Below are 19,807 nucleotides of genomic sequence, written 5' to 3' on the forward strand. Positions count from 1 at the left end.
CCCTCACTTCTTGAATTCCAATCTTATATGCAATTGCTGAGCACCAGAATATGCTGTGCCCGAAATATAAGGTTCTGACCTAGGCAAAAATGACAAAAGTTGCTTGCCAATTTTGCCAGTGCCCTCAACCGTGGACCTCCCAACCGATTCTCATACCTTACCACTGACACTTTGTCCATTCTCAACAACAGACAACACTTCACACTGTCCCTTACAAAACTCTTCACTGCAAACGACCCTGCTAACAAGTTCTAGATAATTTATATGCATCTCCTTCTCCGGACGTGCCTCTCCTGTTGTTTTCAGACCACATCTTGCTCCTCAGCCTTGAAGACTTGAATCTGATTCTATCACTACATCCAGAACCACACCAAAAATTGCTCTTCCATGCAACCATATTCTTCTGCCACCATTCCAAGTCCTCCCTTCCTTCCAAACTCAACTGAATTGCTTGGGAATACTTCAGTCCCCTCCTGAGATGTTCAGCCTTTAATCTCTACAGAACTCAATAATGAAGTGGAGCTGGACCTGAAGTAATGCCGAATTAAACCCAGCATTCTCACCAACTGCCTTAGAGATATAAAACTGCTGTCCAAAACCTTCCTTATCTCCCTGGAAATCCTTTTCAACTTCTCTGCTGGTAACTCCAACACAGAGTCCAATGTCTGTGTCTGGAAACCTAAACATTGTATTTACTGACTTGGTACCAGATAAGACTTGCCACTGTTCACCACAAATCCCAAATCCACTAGAATAAAGACTGCCAATTCTGTCTGTTCTAAAGCTAACTCTCCTGACTCTGCTGTTATTAAAACATCATCCAAGTAAACAATAAGACGCAGATCTCTTGATCTCAACCATGCCATCACTGGTCTCCTCAAATTGGTGACTCACAATGGTGCTGATGTCAATCTGAATGGGAGACAGGTGAACCTCCACATCTTCTCTTTCCATTGAAACTTTAGATAATTCCTGTCTTTCTGACAAATAGGAATCATTAAGTAGGCATCTTTGACATCCAGACGAGTCAACTAGTCTCTCTTTCTCAAAATATCTCTTAGCAAATGAATTCCCTCCATCTAGAAATGATTGCATTGAACACAATTGTTCACATTTATTAGGTTCATTAGTGGTCTCAAACCTTCTACGAGGATGGTAATGGAAATCAGATATGCTCTGGGTTATCATTGAGACTCTCTCCATAACTGAGAAAAGTGATTCATGCGTCAACCTCACTACCAGTTTTGTCCAATCTTCTGTAAATCTTAATGGTCTTGGGAAATTCCCCTACTCTGGATCCTCTGCAAACTCTATTTTGTAACCTTGCACTGTCTGATACACCCATTGACCTGATGTTATATCCCTCTAATGTCCAACAAAGTGAGTGAGTCTGCAGCCCAACTTTAATGGGGCATATAAAGGGCCTTTTTCTAAACATACGTTGCGCTTCCCTAGCCCTTCGTATGCCCCTGGAGGAGCTTCCTCTTCCTCTTTGTCGGTGGGGATTAAACCCCCAGTAGTAATACCCACTGGAGGGTCTGAAGCGTCCCAAGAATGATGTTCTTGTGATCCCGTATCCTCGGCCGACCGCGTGCTCCCCCAGCCCTGCCAACAACATTGCGTATATCTCTCTGCACTTTTTGTATAGAATTATAAGCACCAACATATTTGGCGATGTCCTTCACAAATTCCTCTCCAAACAAAAGACCCTTGGCCTGCACATCAGCCTCTTATTTGCGAACTCTGCATGTTTAGATTTAATCTTCATGAAGATACTCTTCCTCCTCTCACACAACGCTGCATTTGCGTTGCCCAGAAGGCAAACTACCCTGTGCACCCATTGCCTCAGCTCTTTAACATTCAACTTTACCCCATTCGCATATGAATCTTTACATATGTCAAAAATATTTGTCATGGGTCCAAAAACATTTAGAAGCTTATCCTTGAACGCTTTTGATCATTTGTTTAACCCCCTTCTTGGATCCCTACCAGACCTATTCAAGACGGGCAAGAACATTGCATCCAACTTAGTGGTATATGCAATTTTGTTGTTCCAACAAAGGTTTTGGACACTCTGAATGCAATCTATTGCATACATCTTTAGGCATTTCTCACCCACATATTGCGCAACATACTCCGTAGAAGTCCATTGAGGGGACAGAGGGTTCTGAATCAAATGTGGAATAAACATGCTTTCTCCCAATGGATTAAGCAACCTCTATTGTTTTTTAGTCAGATCCTTCTTTCCTTTTTTCACATCTAAATTCTCTACCTCAGAATCCTCAAACTCTGAGGAACAACTTATCCCCACATCTCCACTTGATGACATCTCATCACAAGCAATCGCTCTGTGATTCCCTATTTTTGCCTTTACTGCCACTCTCTCATTCAACTCCAAATGGGTTGGCTAGTTCCTCTTAGCTTGAGTTGCTTCACAGTCCTTATTCATTTTAGCCATATCTCTACTTTCCACATGCTTTCTTTTTTGTGTGGCCTTATGACGGTATTAGGACCTGACACCTTCAACTCTACCTACTCCACAGTCCAAAAATATTCCTACCCTGTACGAGGCTCCCTACTCCTAATCTTAAGAAGCATTCTTTCCACACATTCATAAATCTTTTTTTCTAAGTGAGAGGATAACCCTGAGACAGCTTTGTCAACGCAAAGCCAAAACTTTCTCATCTAAACTCATCTCCTCAAGAGTATCCATCTACATCTTTATAAAACTTAATATTTTTCCTCCAAAATTATATTATTCACTTTTCATACCACAGAACCCAAAACACACCTCCACAAATAGCTGATCCTTGACACTGACTGATAACAGTGTGCCTAACTGAAAAGAAAAACATATTTTTATTTCCCCAAAATATTGCCGCCCTTATTACTGTAATACTTAGCTGAGGCATCCCATTTCAAAATGGCCGCTGAAACTCCTCACACTGCTACGGAAAACCTAACTTGTCAAAACTACCAAACATCCCGCAGCAGTGATGAGGTAAGGCTTAAATATCTTCTGCTCTACTTTAAAATATCCCCCTTTCTTAATTTATTTCTAGTGTTTTTGAATGGCACAAGCAGCCTGCCATTCTATCTAGATATGCGCTAAGCATACAGTAACTTGAATCCCCAGTTGTTGTCTGAACTCAGTTTGATCTAAAACGACTCGAGCTGGCACACGCACTGCCTTTACAACATTGTAAGCTCTCTGGACACAGCTCACACTGCCGCCTGTGCTACAGAGAGACAGGCTCTTTCCCTGTGAACGCTAACGTGGCTGAGTTTTGAAAACCCAGCTCATGTCAGCTTAACAATTTACTCGACTGCATTATTCTACACTAGTTAAAGTGAAAAAATATTTTGATATAAAATAATTCAAATACTTCTCACAGGACCCCTTTTCTTGGCCTAATTACTGCTGCTCATTAAAGCGGTAACAGAAAAAACATTGTGTTTCTTAAGTGGTAACTGTAATGTGATTACAATACGTATATTGCGTCTCCTTAAACGTTACCCGTAAAGATACCGTGTCTCAGTACAAACCTTTGGAAAAAATTATCGCTTATAAGCATTTTATTTATAAAACTCCAAACCATAAAGCAGTTTAATTCTCACCTTTATGCACATTATAATTAATTAATGAATTATGATTCTAAACCTATTATTCGCTTAACCACAGCGGCAATTCCGCCACGGTGAGGCAGTTTAATCAAGTGGGCGGGGCCGCGTCAACCAATGGACGTGCCCAGCACTACCATGTTTTGGCTTTGCTATTGATAATTTCATAATTATTAAAACCATCTACCATTTCACATGTGTGAAAGATTAAGTTAACAAGTGTATTTATCTGATGTTTGAGCAGCAACAAAGAAGGAAGATGGCTGATTGTTTGTGTCTCATATATATTAGATCTTGGTTAAGTTCTAATTCTTAACGTTATTGTTCTAGTGGTTGCTGCTTTGTGTGTGGCAATAAAGACTTAAATGCATAATATTGGCCTCCATTCTTTGCCATAAAATCAACTAAAAGGCTGCTGCTGGTGTTGGAAGTATGTGTATCACTTAGCATAACAGATTTCTTTCTTTCGACATTGAAGAAGAAGATATTTGAGAATGTATATGAACTGTGTCCTCATTTTAGGTTTATGCAATTACTGCAGTATTCTCTGCAGGAAATGCTTTCACTTTTATTACTTTGATTCCATCAAAATAGCCTACAGGTATGACACACTTTTGTCTTAAATACAGAATGTTTTCACTCCAGTTCATTAGAACACTGTGACAAAACATCACAGAAAACACTGGGGAATCAACTGGCAGGATGCTCTTATTGTTGGAAGTGCATGTTTTACTGTTTTTTATATCAGACGTTATTCTCATATGGCTTTGGAAGATAGTGTGAAGATATAGAAAATGTGTTTTCATTTTAGCTTCTGTAGCAACGTCCATAGCCTCTATGAGAAAATCCTGAGAGAAAACTTTTTATCTCCGGCATACATGCAAATCCTAGCAGAGGATAAGCATTTTCCACAGGGTAATATCACATTAGAACACACCATAATTAATAAAGTTAGAATGGTACCACCATCAAATGATTTGCATTATGATAAAAATCTGCTGTCAGCCTCCATATGTGAAGAAACACACTTTCACTACAATGCATTTCAATGAGGTCCATGTCCCTGAGTCCTGTAATGGCTGACACGATATGCTGTCCATGATGAAGCCAGCCAATCGAGGAAGGGGGATAGGGGGAGGGCGGACCTCACACTTGGGGGTCAGGGTATCCTCACATTGCCCCCACAATGTGTTTTTTGCATTTATTTTCGAGATGCAGAGACTATATCCCGAATCCTGTAATAGCTGCCATAACATACTGTTGATGTGTCCAACTAATCAGGATTAAATTGATCAATCAAAGTATATCTGGTCACAAAAGGTTCAGATAACTTTTTGTGGTGTTTAACCTCTTCGTGGCCATATAAGCAGCCTTTTTATTGCTAATTTCTCAAAACTACAGAACAGATTTTTCCCAAATAAGAAGAATTCAGCGTTCTGAGTAGAATTCTAAAGTTTTTCCAAACTTTGTGTAAATCTATTCAGCTACTATTTTCTGTATCAGAGAGCAAGCTTTCCTATGGGAATTACAATGGGAAATCAGAAGGAGCTAAAGTGGATGGTACCAAAGTTATTAAGAAAACAAAAATATTCCTTCCCTATGGAAGGACTAACCTGACTATATCGGCGCTATCGCTGCTTCATGGGTGGGTACCCCACTGCCCGAACTTACTGCAGTCAGCCAACCTCCACTGCACATGGCTAAAGACAGAGGGAGCGATTAGGATGGAGGTCGGAAAGCCTCCGACCTTCTGTTCCCATCTTCGGTTTCAATTCTGGTTGGAACTGAAACCGGCTGGTCATTCCGGCTGGACTCTGACGGGCTCAAGGAGTCCATTTGCCAGTAGGAACCGGCTAATAATCCCAAAGGGTGAGTCATTCCGCCCTAGGGATTACTATGCACGGTTTCCGGCATGTTTCTATGCCGTCCTGTCTGACATGGAAATAATGTCAGAAAGTGTGTTTGGGGGCCCCCAGCAGGGTCCCCTTTTGTGTGCGCCTCCCGTAGGTGCATTGAGGTGCCTGCCACGGGGTGCAGGGGTGAACAGCAACCCAGTACAGTTTACGGCCGTAATGCATGCTCCTATAGGGAAATGTAGGAATGCGATAGAACAGTGTCCAGTCGCATCCTAATTAGGTAGTCGGGACCGCCGACCAGAGGTTGGTTTGTCCCAGGACCGAGACGGTGTCGGCAGGACTTTAGTTTGCCCGACATTGTAATTAGGCCTTAAGTGCAGTATGGTTTGTCTGTAAGGCTTTGCCTAGTCCGCTGCAGGCAGCCTAACACCATTGTGGACTACCTTTGACTCTACATAATACAGGACCCTGTCCTATATTTTTTAAATTTATATTTTTCTATTTATTTTTTATTTGCAATTTCTGGGATTTTTTTACACAAATGAGTGCCTTTTTCAGAAGCATAAAATGCAGCTGTAGAAATGCAATTTTATTAAAAAACATGATTTCAACATGGCAAATCTGAATTTTTTCTAGTGAATTTCTTGTTGCCATTTTGTATGCCTCTGAGGGCACCACAATACTTCCCCTAGTGAGGGGGATGTACTGATTGTTAGAAAAAATGGGATTTCAAGATGGCAGAAAAAATAATAAATATAGTCCTCTACTATATTTGAGAAAAATTTCAAACGTGAGTGACAGAATTCACGGATTTCTGAATCATGATTTTAAATGATATACAGAAGTGATGAATCTTATAACCCACCTATCAATGTTTTAAAATGCGTATATCTTAAAAACAACTGAAAAGACTTTTTGAGAAAAATTCTACTTTCTTATGAATTTGTTCAGCGGTTTTGGCTGTAAATGGGCAAAATTTCCTATGGGAGATAAAAAGGAAAACAAAACTTTTTTTCCTATCCCCTCCCTTTAACTTATTTGTCCAAGTGCAGATCTGAATAAAAATTGGCATACCAGATCTTCGCTGACTGCTCCAAGCACTTGCCAAACTTGGTGCAGACCTGTTAAGGTGATCAAAACTTAAAGGCAAATCATAAAAAGTCAGTTTCATTTTATTTGCAGCTGACCCATACCTAAACAGTGAAAACTGCTACAGTGTAATTACACTGTGGTGACTGCGACTGTGTAATAATAACAGCATGGTAGTCATCATTGTGTAGTTATGGTTCAGCAGCACATTCCATGGAAAAGGCCTCCATTGATTTGCCTATTCATTTGGTCGAACCAGCCCAACACAAAGCAAAATGTGTTTTTGCTTTTATGGTGGCATCACATTTACCCTTAGGAGTTAATGTCTCCATAGGGAGCCCGCTAGCCGATCGACCTCAATAGGCAGCCGTTGTCATTGGAATACATAATTAACAAGAGGCACTACTGACAATGAAATAAAAAACGAAACTATGTTCCTTTTTTGTTGTGACAGTTGTAGATGAAATGCTCCATAGATTGTAAGAGAACTCCCTTTCTTTTGTCTTACATGAATCAAGTGACTTTGAAGGTACCTGTATACCAGTACGGAAGAGCTCCCTCTCAGTAAAGCAGCTACCACCTTTAGCTTGCTCTGTACGCCCAATACCAGTGATGCAGAAGTCTCTGTTTAGTTTTTCTAATATCTTTTCCTCATTCCAGGCATGCCCATTGTAGGCTCAGAAGGGCCAAGTCCATGCCAGATTTTCAGAATAACTACTGACTATGCTAAACAAGCTCCATTGACATTGTCTGTAAGTTAATGCGTTTTATTTGGCTAGCCTTGAAGTCTGACATGGATCTGGCGCTCCTGGACCAATGTTTAGTGCTAGTCCCCTATCCGCTTAGCAGCAAATAGGTGACTATTGGCAGGGCAAGGACAGAGGAAGGTGCCATCTCTGTGATGCTATTGTGGATCAAAGGAGAACCAATGAAGCTTTCACTACTTCTGACATTTTGATTAACCAACATCCATGAAAAAAACATATTTTTTCACAAGGGTACCTCATTATTGTTGTCCTTAAAATACGGCTTCAGTGACACACTATCAATAACCACGAAAAAACTGAACGACCTCAAAAGATTTACAACCATTTGTCCTTCAATCTTTACTATTAACTACACAGCCCATCAATGAATTTGACTGGTATTGTATAGCAGTACATATTAAAAAAAGAACAGAGTGCATTTTGGTAGGCTCTTACCCTTTCATAATATTGCATGTTTCCACACATTCTGCCATTCGAAGAAAATAGCGGCAGGACAGGCAGTTGAAAGGTCCGGGGCCCCAGCAGCCTTTGTTAGAACATAAGGGGTCACATATTTTCTTTTCTGCCACTAAGAGAAAGAAAAAATATAGTCTTTATAATATGGACAGGAGCCTCTTTTCGGTATGTTCCAGAGGGTCAAAGAAAATAATGTGAGTAAACCATGCCATACTAAGCTCTCGTCTCTATAACAAAACAATTGCATTGTTATCACAAAGCACTTTTGATCAAGCCACAAGTTGTATGTGTTTGGTCGGAATCCTCAAACTCTCAAACAAAAAAAGAGGATGCATCATTAGAGGACATAAATTACAATAATTCTGGGTGTCAAATATATGGGTCTCTCTATGTGTTCGAACAGGAAAGTTTTGAGCTGTTTCTTAAATTGCCCCAGATCCTGAATGCTACGCAAAGAATAAGGCAGGGAGTTCCAGACTGTAGCTGCCCTAAAGGCAAGAGACCTACCCCCCATTCTTTGCAGCACGCACGGGGTATCTGTGCAAGAAGCTGGGATGCCGACCTCAAGTGTCTGGCAGGCGTGTAAATTGCAAAGCGTTTCCTAAGATATTCAGGCCCCCCGCATGAAAAGCATGCTGCGCGATAATCAAGGCCTTGAACTTTACACGCTTGATGACAGGCATACAGTGCAGCATATGCAGATGTAGCTTGACACTGTTTCTGATATTAATATTAAACACAAACCTAGCTGCCGCATTCTGGACCACCTGCAGTTTTTTTAGAGCGTTGTCTGGGAGGCCCAGGGCCATTTTTTTTATTTGGGTGGAGAAGGACAACTGCTCGTCGAACCAATCACCCAAGTTCTTAAGTGGATGGCCCAAGTAGTCCTTTTAACCACATTAACGTGTTCTATCATTTATCTCGGCAGTCTGTACATAACCCTAACATGTTTTTATACCTCATGGTTTTATCATGTTTTATCTTTGGAAACAATTCCATTTTTGTGTAAATATGCTTTTATGACACAACTGTTGAATAAAGCTTTTTGAAATGGAATGGAATAGACCGCTTACGTTGGATCACCAGCATTATTACTTTGTAATTTGGAATTTTAATCAAAGGATGTTAGTTTTTAAATTACTTATTTTAAACTTCTATTCAAGTCATTTTAGACACTTTTAATCAATTAGCTGTAGAACTACTTGATTTGAAATAATTGTAGTTTACTCTATTTCTTTTAAACTAATCACTTGTCAGTTGCAGAACATGCCCAGCCTGAGGCATGATGGATACACATCCATTGGGACAGGGTTTAATGGATTTTTTCAGAGCCAGTACAATTTGAACTGATTCCCTACTTCAGCTGCTTTTCTTCATCATATCAAAGAACTTATAAAAATCTTTTTAGATTAAATAGGTTATTGAATTGTGTTTATGTTATGTACAATGGGCATTCCCTTCTACTAGTCGTAAAATGGTTGTTCAGAACTTGGTCATTTGTAATGTGCTGGGTGAGTTGAGATAGAAGGCCATTTGGAGTATGCAGGCTATTATATAAATGGTAGGGCTACGTATACTGCAGAAGCAATAACACCGCATTGGGTTAAACTGCTTTGGGCATGATAGGCACACATAACCAATGCTCTTAGAGAAGTAGTGAACGCCTTTTGGGTGCTCACTTTCTGGCCATTAGGATTACAGTAACTTCTGTGGAGCAAGGCAGAATGATCATACCTCCTCTAAATTGCAGTAAGCCAAGAATACATAATGGTTCACTATACAGACTTCAATACTAATGGTGGCACTACAGACTTTCCCCTTAGCGACATTTCCCAAAGTTGTATACTAGGGGGACAGTAGACTTTCAAAAAAATGAAATCATTAATTTGATATTGATTCCCCCAAATGGCCACATGTGTGCGATGTGAACACTCCACATCAGGTTTAGTGAGTCAGATTAAGGCAATGTCCTGATGAGGTATAGCTGGCATGTGAGATTATTACATAGAGACTGTGGCCAGTGATTTGGGCCTATCTCAGAAGGGGTATGGTCAGGGGACAGTGGCGTAACACAAAATGATGGGGCCCCCTGCGAAATATGATGAGGGGCCCCTGAGATTCCTGTTCATTGATCTTGGGCTGTATAGGGGTCCCATGAAGGATTGTAGGCCGCCCTGAAGGATTGTGGGGCCCCCTGCACCACATGCGCTGCAGGGGCCTATGTTACGCCCCTGTCAGGGGAGACATAATAGCTTAAGTTCAAAGAGAGCATTGAATACCACATTCACATAACTCACAAAATGGAAAGTCAAAAAGATACAGTTGTACAATTATGATTAATATTTGGACACATTTCTGACTTTTTCTGGAATTCATGAAGGACCCGATTGACAAAGGTATTTTCACATCTAAGTGACACTTGTGTGCACAAGTGTCATTGTTTATGTATGCAAATTATCATAATGACTGACCACATAAATGTAATTATGTACAACTGAAGTTTTTCAATAAGGTGGATTTTTATGGATCAGTAAACTGCTTATTATGGGCACTATGGATTTTATAGAATTACTTGTGAAATCTAGTAGTGTCTGAAATGTACATACATGGTATGTGTAAGACAATGAGTACACATTTCCGATGTCCAACCAGGACTTTTATGATGAATGCCAAAGAATTCCAAGATTACTCCTGGAAACATGTGACTGTTGCAGATTTTCAGAAATCCTACATCCATAAAAAATGTCCACATATCGAATGAAAATGTAGTCATTCTACATTTATGCATGTGGAAATAAAACATTAAAGGACCATTGCAGTTCTAAACGTTTTTTACAATTTCGGCACCCCCTTCTGAAACTCCTCCTAGCAATTTTGGGGGGGTGTTCCCACCACATTACCAACGTGGTTATAGACTTACTAGTGTTCTGAACAGGAGTAATTCTTCGAACATGTGCAAATACTTTGTTAACTTGCCTCTTAGAATTCTTTTAATTCAATTTACATCGTGTTGTGATTACAGTTTGTCATACAATATCACTACTGACTTTTTCCACACTCATGTTTATATATTCAGTAGCATATTCTGTTATGGTTAGATCATCTTGTTTTCACGCATAACACTCCGAATCACAAATTAATTCCACACACTTACAACAGGTCTCTTTAGGTCTATTTAAAGCAGATGTAATATTTTGAGTCTTTGTTCTGAAGACACTCGTCCAATTTATTGTATCTGTGTAACAGAGCTGAGCATTCCTTCTCAGGAGTACATCTCCATCACTTATTTCACGGAGGGACCGGAACCCAAGGGATGATATGTTTGATTGAATCACAGCAAGAGAAAAACGACCACTAAAAGGTGAGAAAAGAAAAAAGCAATAAAATTGCAATATGTTTTTTTTAAAAGTCATATTATCCACAGTTGGCAGAAATATTGTAAGTAGCATTATAGCATTTAGGGATTTCTAATATGAAAGAAGGTGTAAAGGTAGCAAGGACCCAATTCACAAAGTTTTTTACATGTGAAAGTTTGACATACGCCTAGAAAAAGTAGCTGTACATGCCTGTGTAATTTATTCTTAGTTGAGATAAGGTGAAAAGGCAGTGAAATACATGCACTATGCAATGCTATAGTCTAATCTCTTGTGCACATTTCTGTAGGCCTCAATTCTCAAATATATTCCTTTGATCTACATTTGAATGCTGTGATTACCACTGATTTTTAGGCATAAGTCAGTTCTACATCAGAAAAACTGAAAGAGTGTTGGAAATGTGCTCTTTTTGCATGGTCACTCCCAATTATATGTGCCTTTTTGCTGTACTCTATTTTGCTGGTTATGTGCACTTTGTCCCTGATAACTAGCAGTAAAGTGTTAGTGCTCCTCCTCGCAATATGGTAAAATTGGTATACACTTGATTGATTTATTTAATTTGCTAACAAGTCCCTAGTATATGGTACCAAGAGTACCCAGGGCTTGTAAATTAAATACTACCAGTGGACTGCAGCACTCATTGTACCATCCACTGCAGTGATACTGTAAAGCATAGCTCCACGCTTACCATTATAGCCAGGCTGTGTAGTCTTAAATTACAAATTTGAGCTGTCAAAATAACCCCTTTCTCACAGATTTAAATATTTCTTTTAAATATGAATAAGTCACTATTAAGTGGGCTTCATTGCCCAATATGCAGGAGCCACGGTATTTAGAAGTAGGACATGTAAAATCTTAATGTTAAACATGTCCTTAAAGTGAAAAGGCCCTAAAAGCTAATCCACTGTAGCATGGTTGGCTCTTCCACAGAAACACTGAGGATATATTATTAAGTTTAAGAAACGTTGTCTCCAGCTAGGAAAATGCTACAAATTAAATATTTTGACTTTTTGAGATATTTATTACAAGCCAAAATCACTTGTGAAGTCGGATTTGTAATACATATTTTGGAAAGGGGCCTTTAAGAAAGTTATCCTTGCCCTGTCTGAAGTCCTTACAAGCTACTTCTGACAGTCCATAATTACTCTTTGAGCAGGTGTGAATGAGGTGTGAAGTTGCTCCCAGGAAAAAACCTATAAGCAACAAAATACACAATATGGACCCCTCTCAATTAATTCAACTTTCAAATTCAGGCTGAGGACCAGGAAAAACAAGCAAAATTAATAGAAAAAAGTCCTACTACCCTGAATTACTTGTCACACAGGAATACCTCCAACAGTGAACAGATCCAGATCAATTGTAAAAACGTATTTTATAAAATTCTATGTTTTTAATGTTTGCAACACATTTCTTTCATAATTGTTTCATAACATTATTTGGTTTCATCATTCAAACATGATGTTTCATCTATTATAGAAAGTATGGATTCATTATGTTTAGAAACAAAGACATATCACTACACAATTGAACACATACCCCATGATCTCTCCTGTACCATACTCCCATCTCACATACCATTCATTCCACATTCCAAACATCAATCACACATCTGTCTGGAAAAACCATGTCTTCCATACACAAGAGGAGAAAATAAATTGAACTCCGCCGGTGAACGGTGGAAGTGGTTTTTCCGAATGGATGTAAAAAAGCACATGTTTTCATATATTTGACAGAAAGTATTAAAAAGCAATTAAAACAAAAACAATGGGAAAGAATCCACCATCATTAGCACCATCCACTCAGGAGCACCCAGAGATCCCCGCTTCCACCATATGCTCCATCTAGGGAACAACTCCACCACCATCCTCAACACTTCCATCAACTCCCCCATCTTCCCAGTGGGTTGAAAGCACGCAGAAGTCAAATTGCTGCTACAAAAACCTCTGCAGACCCTGCAGAACTCAAAAACTACCGCCCATTTTCCCTGCTCCCTTTTCCAGCAAAAGTACTGGAGAAAGCAATTAACATCCAACTCACCAATCACCTGAAAACCAACAAACTCCTGAACCCCTTCCAATCAGGATTCAGCTCAAATCACAGCACAGAACCTGCCCTGATCACAGTCAATGACATCAGGGCTCTCCTAGACAAGGAAGATAACACAGCCCTGATACTCCTCAACCTCTCCATAGCCTTTGACACCGTGTTCATGAGACCATCCTACAGGGTCTCCTCCAGATGGGAATGCAAGGGAAAGCCCTTAAATGGATCACGTCCTTTCTCACTAGTAGAATCTAGAGCATCCGCCTCCCACCTTTCACCTCAGGCCCAAAGGACATCATTTGCGGCGTCCCACAAGTGCGACTCAGCCCCACCCTTTTCAACACATACATGTCAGAGCTAGCCTACCATGTCAAAGCCCACGTTATGAACATTATATCCTATTCAGACCACACTCAGCTCATCATATCCCTGTCCTCAGACCCCAACACCACCAAATTAAACTTTCACAGGTGCATGACCAAAGTCATCAGCTGGACGCAGAACAACTGCCCCAAACTCAACACGGAGGTACTCTTCTTTGGGAACAATACCTTCCACTGAAAAGAATCATGGTAGCCAACCCAACCTGGCCGCCAACTCACACCCACAGAACAAGCAAGGAACCTTAGCACCATACTCAAAAGCAATCTCACAATGAGGAAGCAGAAAGATGCCTTTTTGTCATCATGTTTCCTAACCCTACGAATGTTGAAGAAAATATTCAAATGGCTTCCCAACAACACCAGATGCACAATCCCCCAGGCGCTCATTACCAGCCATCTGGACTATGACAATGCCCTTTACGTGGAGATCAACACACAACTTCTAAACAGACTCCAGATGGTTCAGAATGCAGCAGATGCAAACCCACATTACCCCTGCCTCAAAGCACTACACTTGCTGCCAATCAGCAAAGAGAGCCAGTTAAAACTACTCACGCATGCCTACAAGACCCTCTACAACAAGGGTCCAGCCTACCTTAACCATAGAGTTAACTTCCACCAGCCCGTCAGACAGCTGCGCTACGCATCTCTCTCCTTGGCTCACACTCCACACATCCACAGAAGCAGCAGCCATGCTTTACCCACCTACCTACAAAGTCCTGGAACACTCTCCCACTCCAGCTCTGAACACCTTCAACCCTGCAGGAGCTCAGGGCCTGAAGACCTGGTTGATTGATGGATAGCCCGCAGCAGCTGCTTTTACTCCCCCCGCCCTCAGTGCCTGGATACCCTCATGGGTGATAAGCAGCCCTCAATAAATCCTGATTGATTATCTATATTTGTATCCTGAGATTACATATAATGAAGATATAATTGTTATTGATATTTGCTATAACTACTAGATATAATCTGTTATTAGCCCATGTATTAGATGTGCAATAGCCTGAGACAGGATTTTGAATCTAGATATTCCTTTTGTCATATTCATTTTGTATGAAAAACCTTTGAAAGTAACGTTTTATGAATATGATGGTTGTGTCAGGTCCTAGCAAAACTGAAAATCACAAAGCACCAAGAAAAGCCCAGATAAGAAGTCTTCTCAGGTTATGCAACAAAGCTATGAACACCATTCTGGTATAAGTGATCCTCTCTTCCTCACTTCTTCATTTCAGAAAGTATCTGAACGCCCCTATCTACGCAAAGTATCTCATTATCCTCTGATAGATAACCTGAAGAGGTGTCTTTGCTCAAGCCAGGAAGATGAATGTACATTACTAGCCATCTTTGCAGTATGGTCCTACTACACTCACTTGTGACTACAGCGTTAGTGATGGAGGATTGATTGAATCATTGTGAGTGAAAGAGTGAAGTAACTTAATCACTAACCTATCTTCCTTACTTATTCATTCACCATCAAACAAAAAACATAAAAACTATAGAACAAGTATATAAGTTAGTTATTTGAGTTGACATTAAAAACAACTCAGGACCTTCTATAAACTTTGATAACTAGCAATTCCTTCTTTCTGTGTTCCAAGATAAACCAGAATTCAGTTTTACTTACGAAGTCTTTGATCTACCACGGATAATTTCCAGGTTTTCAAAAGCATGGAGATGAGTTGCATTATCAGGCCAGGCCTGAATTGCCAAATATCCTATAATGAAAGAAAAATGTTTTCCCTAAATACTTTGAAATAAGTACATAATTTGTAGGGAATTTATAATTAAACTGAATAGACTTGCAAACAATATTTGTACACAGTGAGATAATGTTCTACTAACATGCCTGGCTGAATGTACCCTGATCACTGAAACAGTTTAAGGCATTTTTATATATAATTTGTATTCTTTTTGATAAACAACAAGAACATAAGTCAAAGTTATAAGAAAGAAAAAGCGATGCGTATATTGTCCCTATATTTGGTTAATAAGTATAATGTACAACAGCATAATATTTTTTAGCAGAACAAAACTCCAATGTTGATAAGGCTCTTTAACAAAACCTCCTATTTGCACGTACATCTAATGACAGACAATGAGTCATTTTGTTGCAAGCCACACATAGCATACAAAATAAAGGTTAATCAAGTAAATTAAGTAATTTAAAAGAGTAAAAGAGAAGAAAGGAAAGGGAGCGTAGAGAAGAAGTCAGAACAGAGTTATAGCCTGATTCGACGCACTAAACAATGAGGTGAGATCTTTTGATTGGATATACCTTTTAACTTGTTTATCTGTGAGAAGTATCATTTTAATCTGTTTAGTATGAAGACGCTGTTGCATCTTTATTGTAAGGGTCTGAAATAACCCCTGTGTAAGCAGCCAGTGGACTGTGTTAATACCAATGAATCTCTTTGTGACCTTTGGGGTCTCCATGCCCCATAATCAATATGTTCTTTTGCAAGTTTCCATTTGCTTATTTTTATAGGAACATCTTATGATGTGGGCACTCAAAAGTCCATGGCGAATCACAAAACTCTCATTTAGATGTTCAAGCACACATTAGCATGAGCACAGTTAATGCTAAATGGGATTTAATCCATTAGCCTTAGAACCATTGCTGGGAAGAAATATGAGTAGATGTATGAAGCAATGTGTGCCCGGTCCAACTTTCCTTTAAAAAGCTGACGTGAAGCTCACCAGCAGCACTTTGCCATCTCCTCCAGGTCTTTAGCCAGCAAGACCAAAGCAGGAGCGTTAATCTATGTGAAAAGCATCAACGATTGTTTTGAGGGGGGTCACTCAAACACCTGGAGGGCAGGGGTCAGAGAGTTGAGGCAAAAAAAGCAACATTTGCAACACATCAGGTGAGTAACATAGTCAACACTGCAGGATTCTGTAAATGCTTTTAATTTGCATTCAGTATTCTCCACAAGAGCTTTTCTTTGAACTTTATAGTCAAATATTGCATTTATACATGGACAATCTCAACAATATTAAAGAAGGAACCACTGGGTTCTTATATTAAAGAATTGGTACTGCTGAGAGATTAACTTTAAGGGGAGTTTTTGGCTCCTACCAGAAATTGTGTAAACTTTTATCCTCCAACAGCAAACCTAGCCCCTATTTTACTTAGAAAGTGAGAGGATGTGGTGTTACTGCCAACGCTGCTAACTTTGGAATTGGACGAATGGAGTACAGCGCTCAAAACTCAAAGTACCTAAAACTGTTTTGTTCGTTCTTTATTAGAAGGTTATTATATTTACACAACCAGATACAAGTGTGATGGTAACAGATTGGTTTCCTAGTTATGCCAACTTCTCCAGAGTGTGAAGCAGCTTTCGTTGAAAGTAAGAGATAAGGACTGTGACAGACATTCACACACACACTTGGGCAGGAAACATGAACAGGGACAGGAAGCCTGGGAAAGTGAGTCATGGACATTGACACAGCAAGAACAGGCATGTGTGCTTGTAATCAATGGATCAGGGAGAAGTTTACACTGGAGCAAGGAAAAACAGAAACGGCCGTTTAGAGACATTAGAGATCAGTTACTTATGCAGGTACAGAAAGACAATGCGTCTAGGATATGAAGAAACTGGAACATGGAGAAACGGACCAGGAGAGGGGGTCAACAGAAAATGGGCAGGAAGGCCTGGGCATTGGGACATGGAAGCATAAACACTATGGTGAGAAGATACAGGCACTGGGAATGGAAGGCACAGACAAAAAGAAATGGAAAACAGACAATAAGGCTAGACGGTACACACATTGGAACAGATAAATAAGCACTCTGAAATCTAAAAGACTACAGGTACTGAGGTGTGGGGGCAGAAAGCATACACTGGGACGAAGAAACAGGGAAACAAAGACACGGGAACAGGTAGACATGTATACTGATACTGGGATCTGGAAACATCGACAAGCACTGTACCAGGGATGAATGGCCTGGGACAGAGGGACAAGTAGGGACGAACACAAACGCAGAATGTAAAATATTGACACTCACAGTGGGATAGTAAGATGCAGGCACTGCCATGGGGCCAAGAAGATGGCAATATACAAAATGAAACAGTTAAACAGTGACATATAAACTAGACCAACCAGGCAGTGATACACATCTGGAAAGGAAGACACCAATCGGCATGATGGGACACAGAGATCTGAATACTGGCATCCATAGACTACATGGCCTTGTGCAACACAAAATCAAGTACCATACCATAATATGTTTTAGAATCTGTGTCACATGCATGAAGCAAACACTCAAAAGTGTATCTGCAAGTTATTAATTGAATAAAATATCTATTACCTATCAGAGTTTTGTTCTTTTATGTAACAATCCTCTTGTCACATTAGCCATTGTGGGATGCGTCCTGCTACTGGAATATCTGACAAACTAGATCACATCATGATATTCACTAGACAACCTGAAATTGGTATGGGTCAGACACTCAAGAGGTTACCTCTTTCTTACAAGAAAGGTAGTTCAAAGTAGTAATGGACAAACATACTACACTTCTGCTGTGGTAAAATGCTGAGCCACACAATATTCAACCCATTCCTGACTTTGTGAGATCATGAGAACCTCTCCCATCTACTCAGGATTCTTTGAGGAAGGCAAACAACAGTATCTGAGCCTTCTTGGAAGAACACAAAGAAACACTGTCACCAAAAGTGAATGAATGCATGTGAAATACTGCACTGGTAAGGCATAAAGGGTGTGCAACAGGTTAAATAATTGGATCACTGAAACATCCTAAAACAAATAACACAAATATATATGCTGGAGCAAGCAATCCTGAGAACAATCATTGATAATCGACTTGCCATTGAATCCATCAGGCATGGAGCACAAATATTCCACACAAACATTAAGGTTGCCTAAAGTAGACTATTTCAACCAATCACGAAAGGCCACTTTAAAGCCATTACAAATGGTCCCTGTAAATCCTGAAGAAGTATGGCAGCTACATGCATCTGAGGTTTGGACCAGACCAAAGACTCACCAAAGCATACTCAGATCTAGTTGTCAGGAAACAGATTTGACTCGCTCAAGAGCCTAGCATGGGTTTACAACACTCTATTCCTCACACTAAAACAACTTCACCGGCAGCTCAGGTTTTGAAGTGCTAAAAGTCTTACCAGTTTACTTTTGAAACCGTCCATCAGACATTTGATCAGAAAAGCACCCAAGTCCTATTTTCATTAAAAAAAATTAAACTTCTAGATCAGAGTTTCTTAACCTGAGGGCCTTGGACCCCTGGGGTCCTCAGCACCTATTCAGGTGGTCTGTGATGCCATATGACCTCTAGTTATTATTTTCTGTCAATAATCATAATCATTTTTAGTTAAGAAATTGAATAAAGATGTCTGCTTCTAAGTAGATAATAGTTTCATCAAGTAGCAATAATTCTTACTTAAACTCCACTGTACCCGAAACATTTTAAAAACGTTTTAATCAGAAGTTGAGGACAGTCACTGTTCTTATTCAAACTTGCTAGGGCCTGCACTAACAATCAGCTTCAGACTAAAAGCTATTTTTATTTCCGTAAGATTTTTCTAGAATATCACATGCATTTAAATGCTTAGAGAACTAGTGTTCCAAGCGCTCAGTGATCTATTGTTTATACTTTGGTATACTGCCCAAGGGGATCTTCCCGGCTAAATGTTATCCAATCTACTGCTTCACAATGGCAGGCACTTACAGGCTCCACAAATCTACAAATCTACAATCTTGGGAAAGAGGCATGCCTGCACATTTTAGCAGAGCTGAATTACTTGCACAGGCCGAGTACGACTTTTCAATAGGTAGCATGTACTCTGGCATAATGAGCACCTGGTCTTGTAGCTTTCAGGAAATCACTGCTTAGAGATTCTGCATGGCGTCCCACTTTGACCAAACTGAGCTTGATTGCTTTCTTGCGTTTGTCTGAGGTCAATGTGAATCAGTTTGGTACTTCTGTCCCACCACTCAGCTCGAATTTGAGATGAGTACTTATTGATTTGTGAATATGATATACCAGTGTGTAGTTGGTGTCATATTTAAGCATATACGTGCAGAAGAACGTAAATGTGCTGAGTTCATATAGTATGTATTTGTTTGTGTCATTTTTACATGTTATTGATGAGGTACACATTTCAGAAATGGTTTGGGGTGCCCTCTAGCTTCCACTTGCTATTGAATGGGGTCTGCAGAAGTCAAACATTTAAGAACCACT

At 39.9% G+C, this 19,807-nt stretch overlaps 1 protein-coding gene across 1 annotated transcript in view; it reads right to left on the reverse strand.

Annotated features, from left to right (window-relative positions):
- EGFR (epidermal growth factor receptor) overlaps nt 1-19,807 on the reverse strand; it is a 503,676-nt gene that overhangs the window by 102,988 nt on the left and 380,881 nt on the right. Inside the window, exons 11-13 of the mRNA XM_078663539.1 lie at nt 15,214-15,304; nt 10,944-11,143; nt 7,769-7,901 (exon numbers count right to left, since the gene is read on the reverse strand). Of these exons, the coding sequence (XP_078519665.1) occupies nt 7,769-7,901; nt 10,944-11,143; nt 15,214-15,304 (424 nt within the window). The remainder of the gene's footprint in view (nt 1-7,768; nt 7,902-10,943; nt 11,144-15,213; nt 15,305-19,807) is intronic.

This window comes from Lissotriton helveticus, chromosome 10 (assembly GCF_964261635.1).
Source record: "Lissotriton helveticus chromosome 10, aLisHel1.1, whole genome shotgun sequence".
Classification (NCBI taxonomy): Eukaryota; Metazoa; Chordata; class Amphibia; order Caudata; family Salamandridae; genus Lissotriton; species Lissotriton helveticus.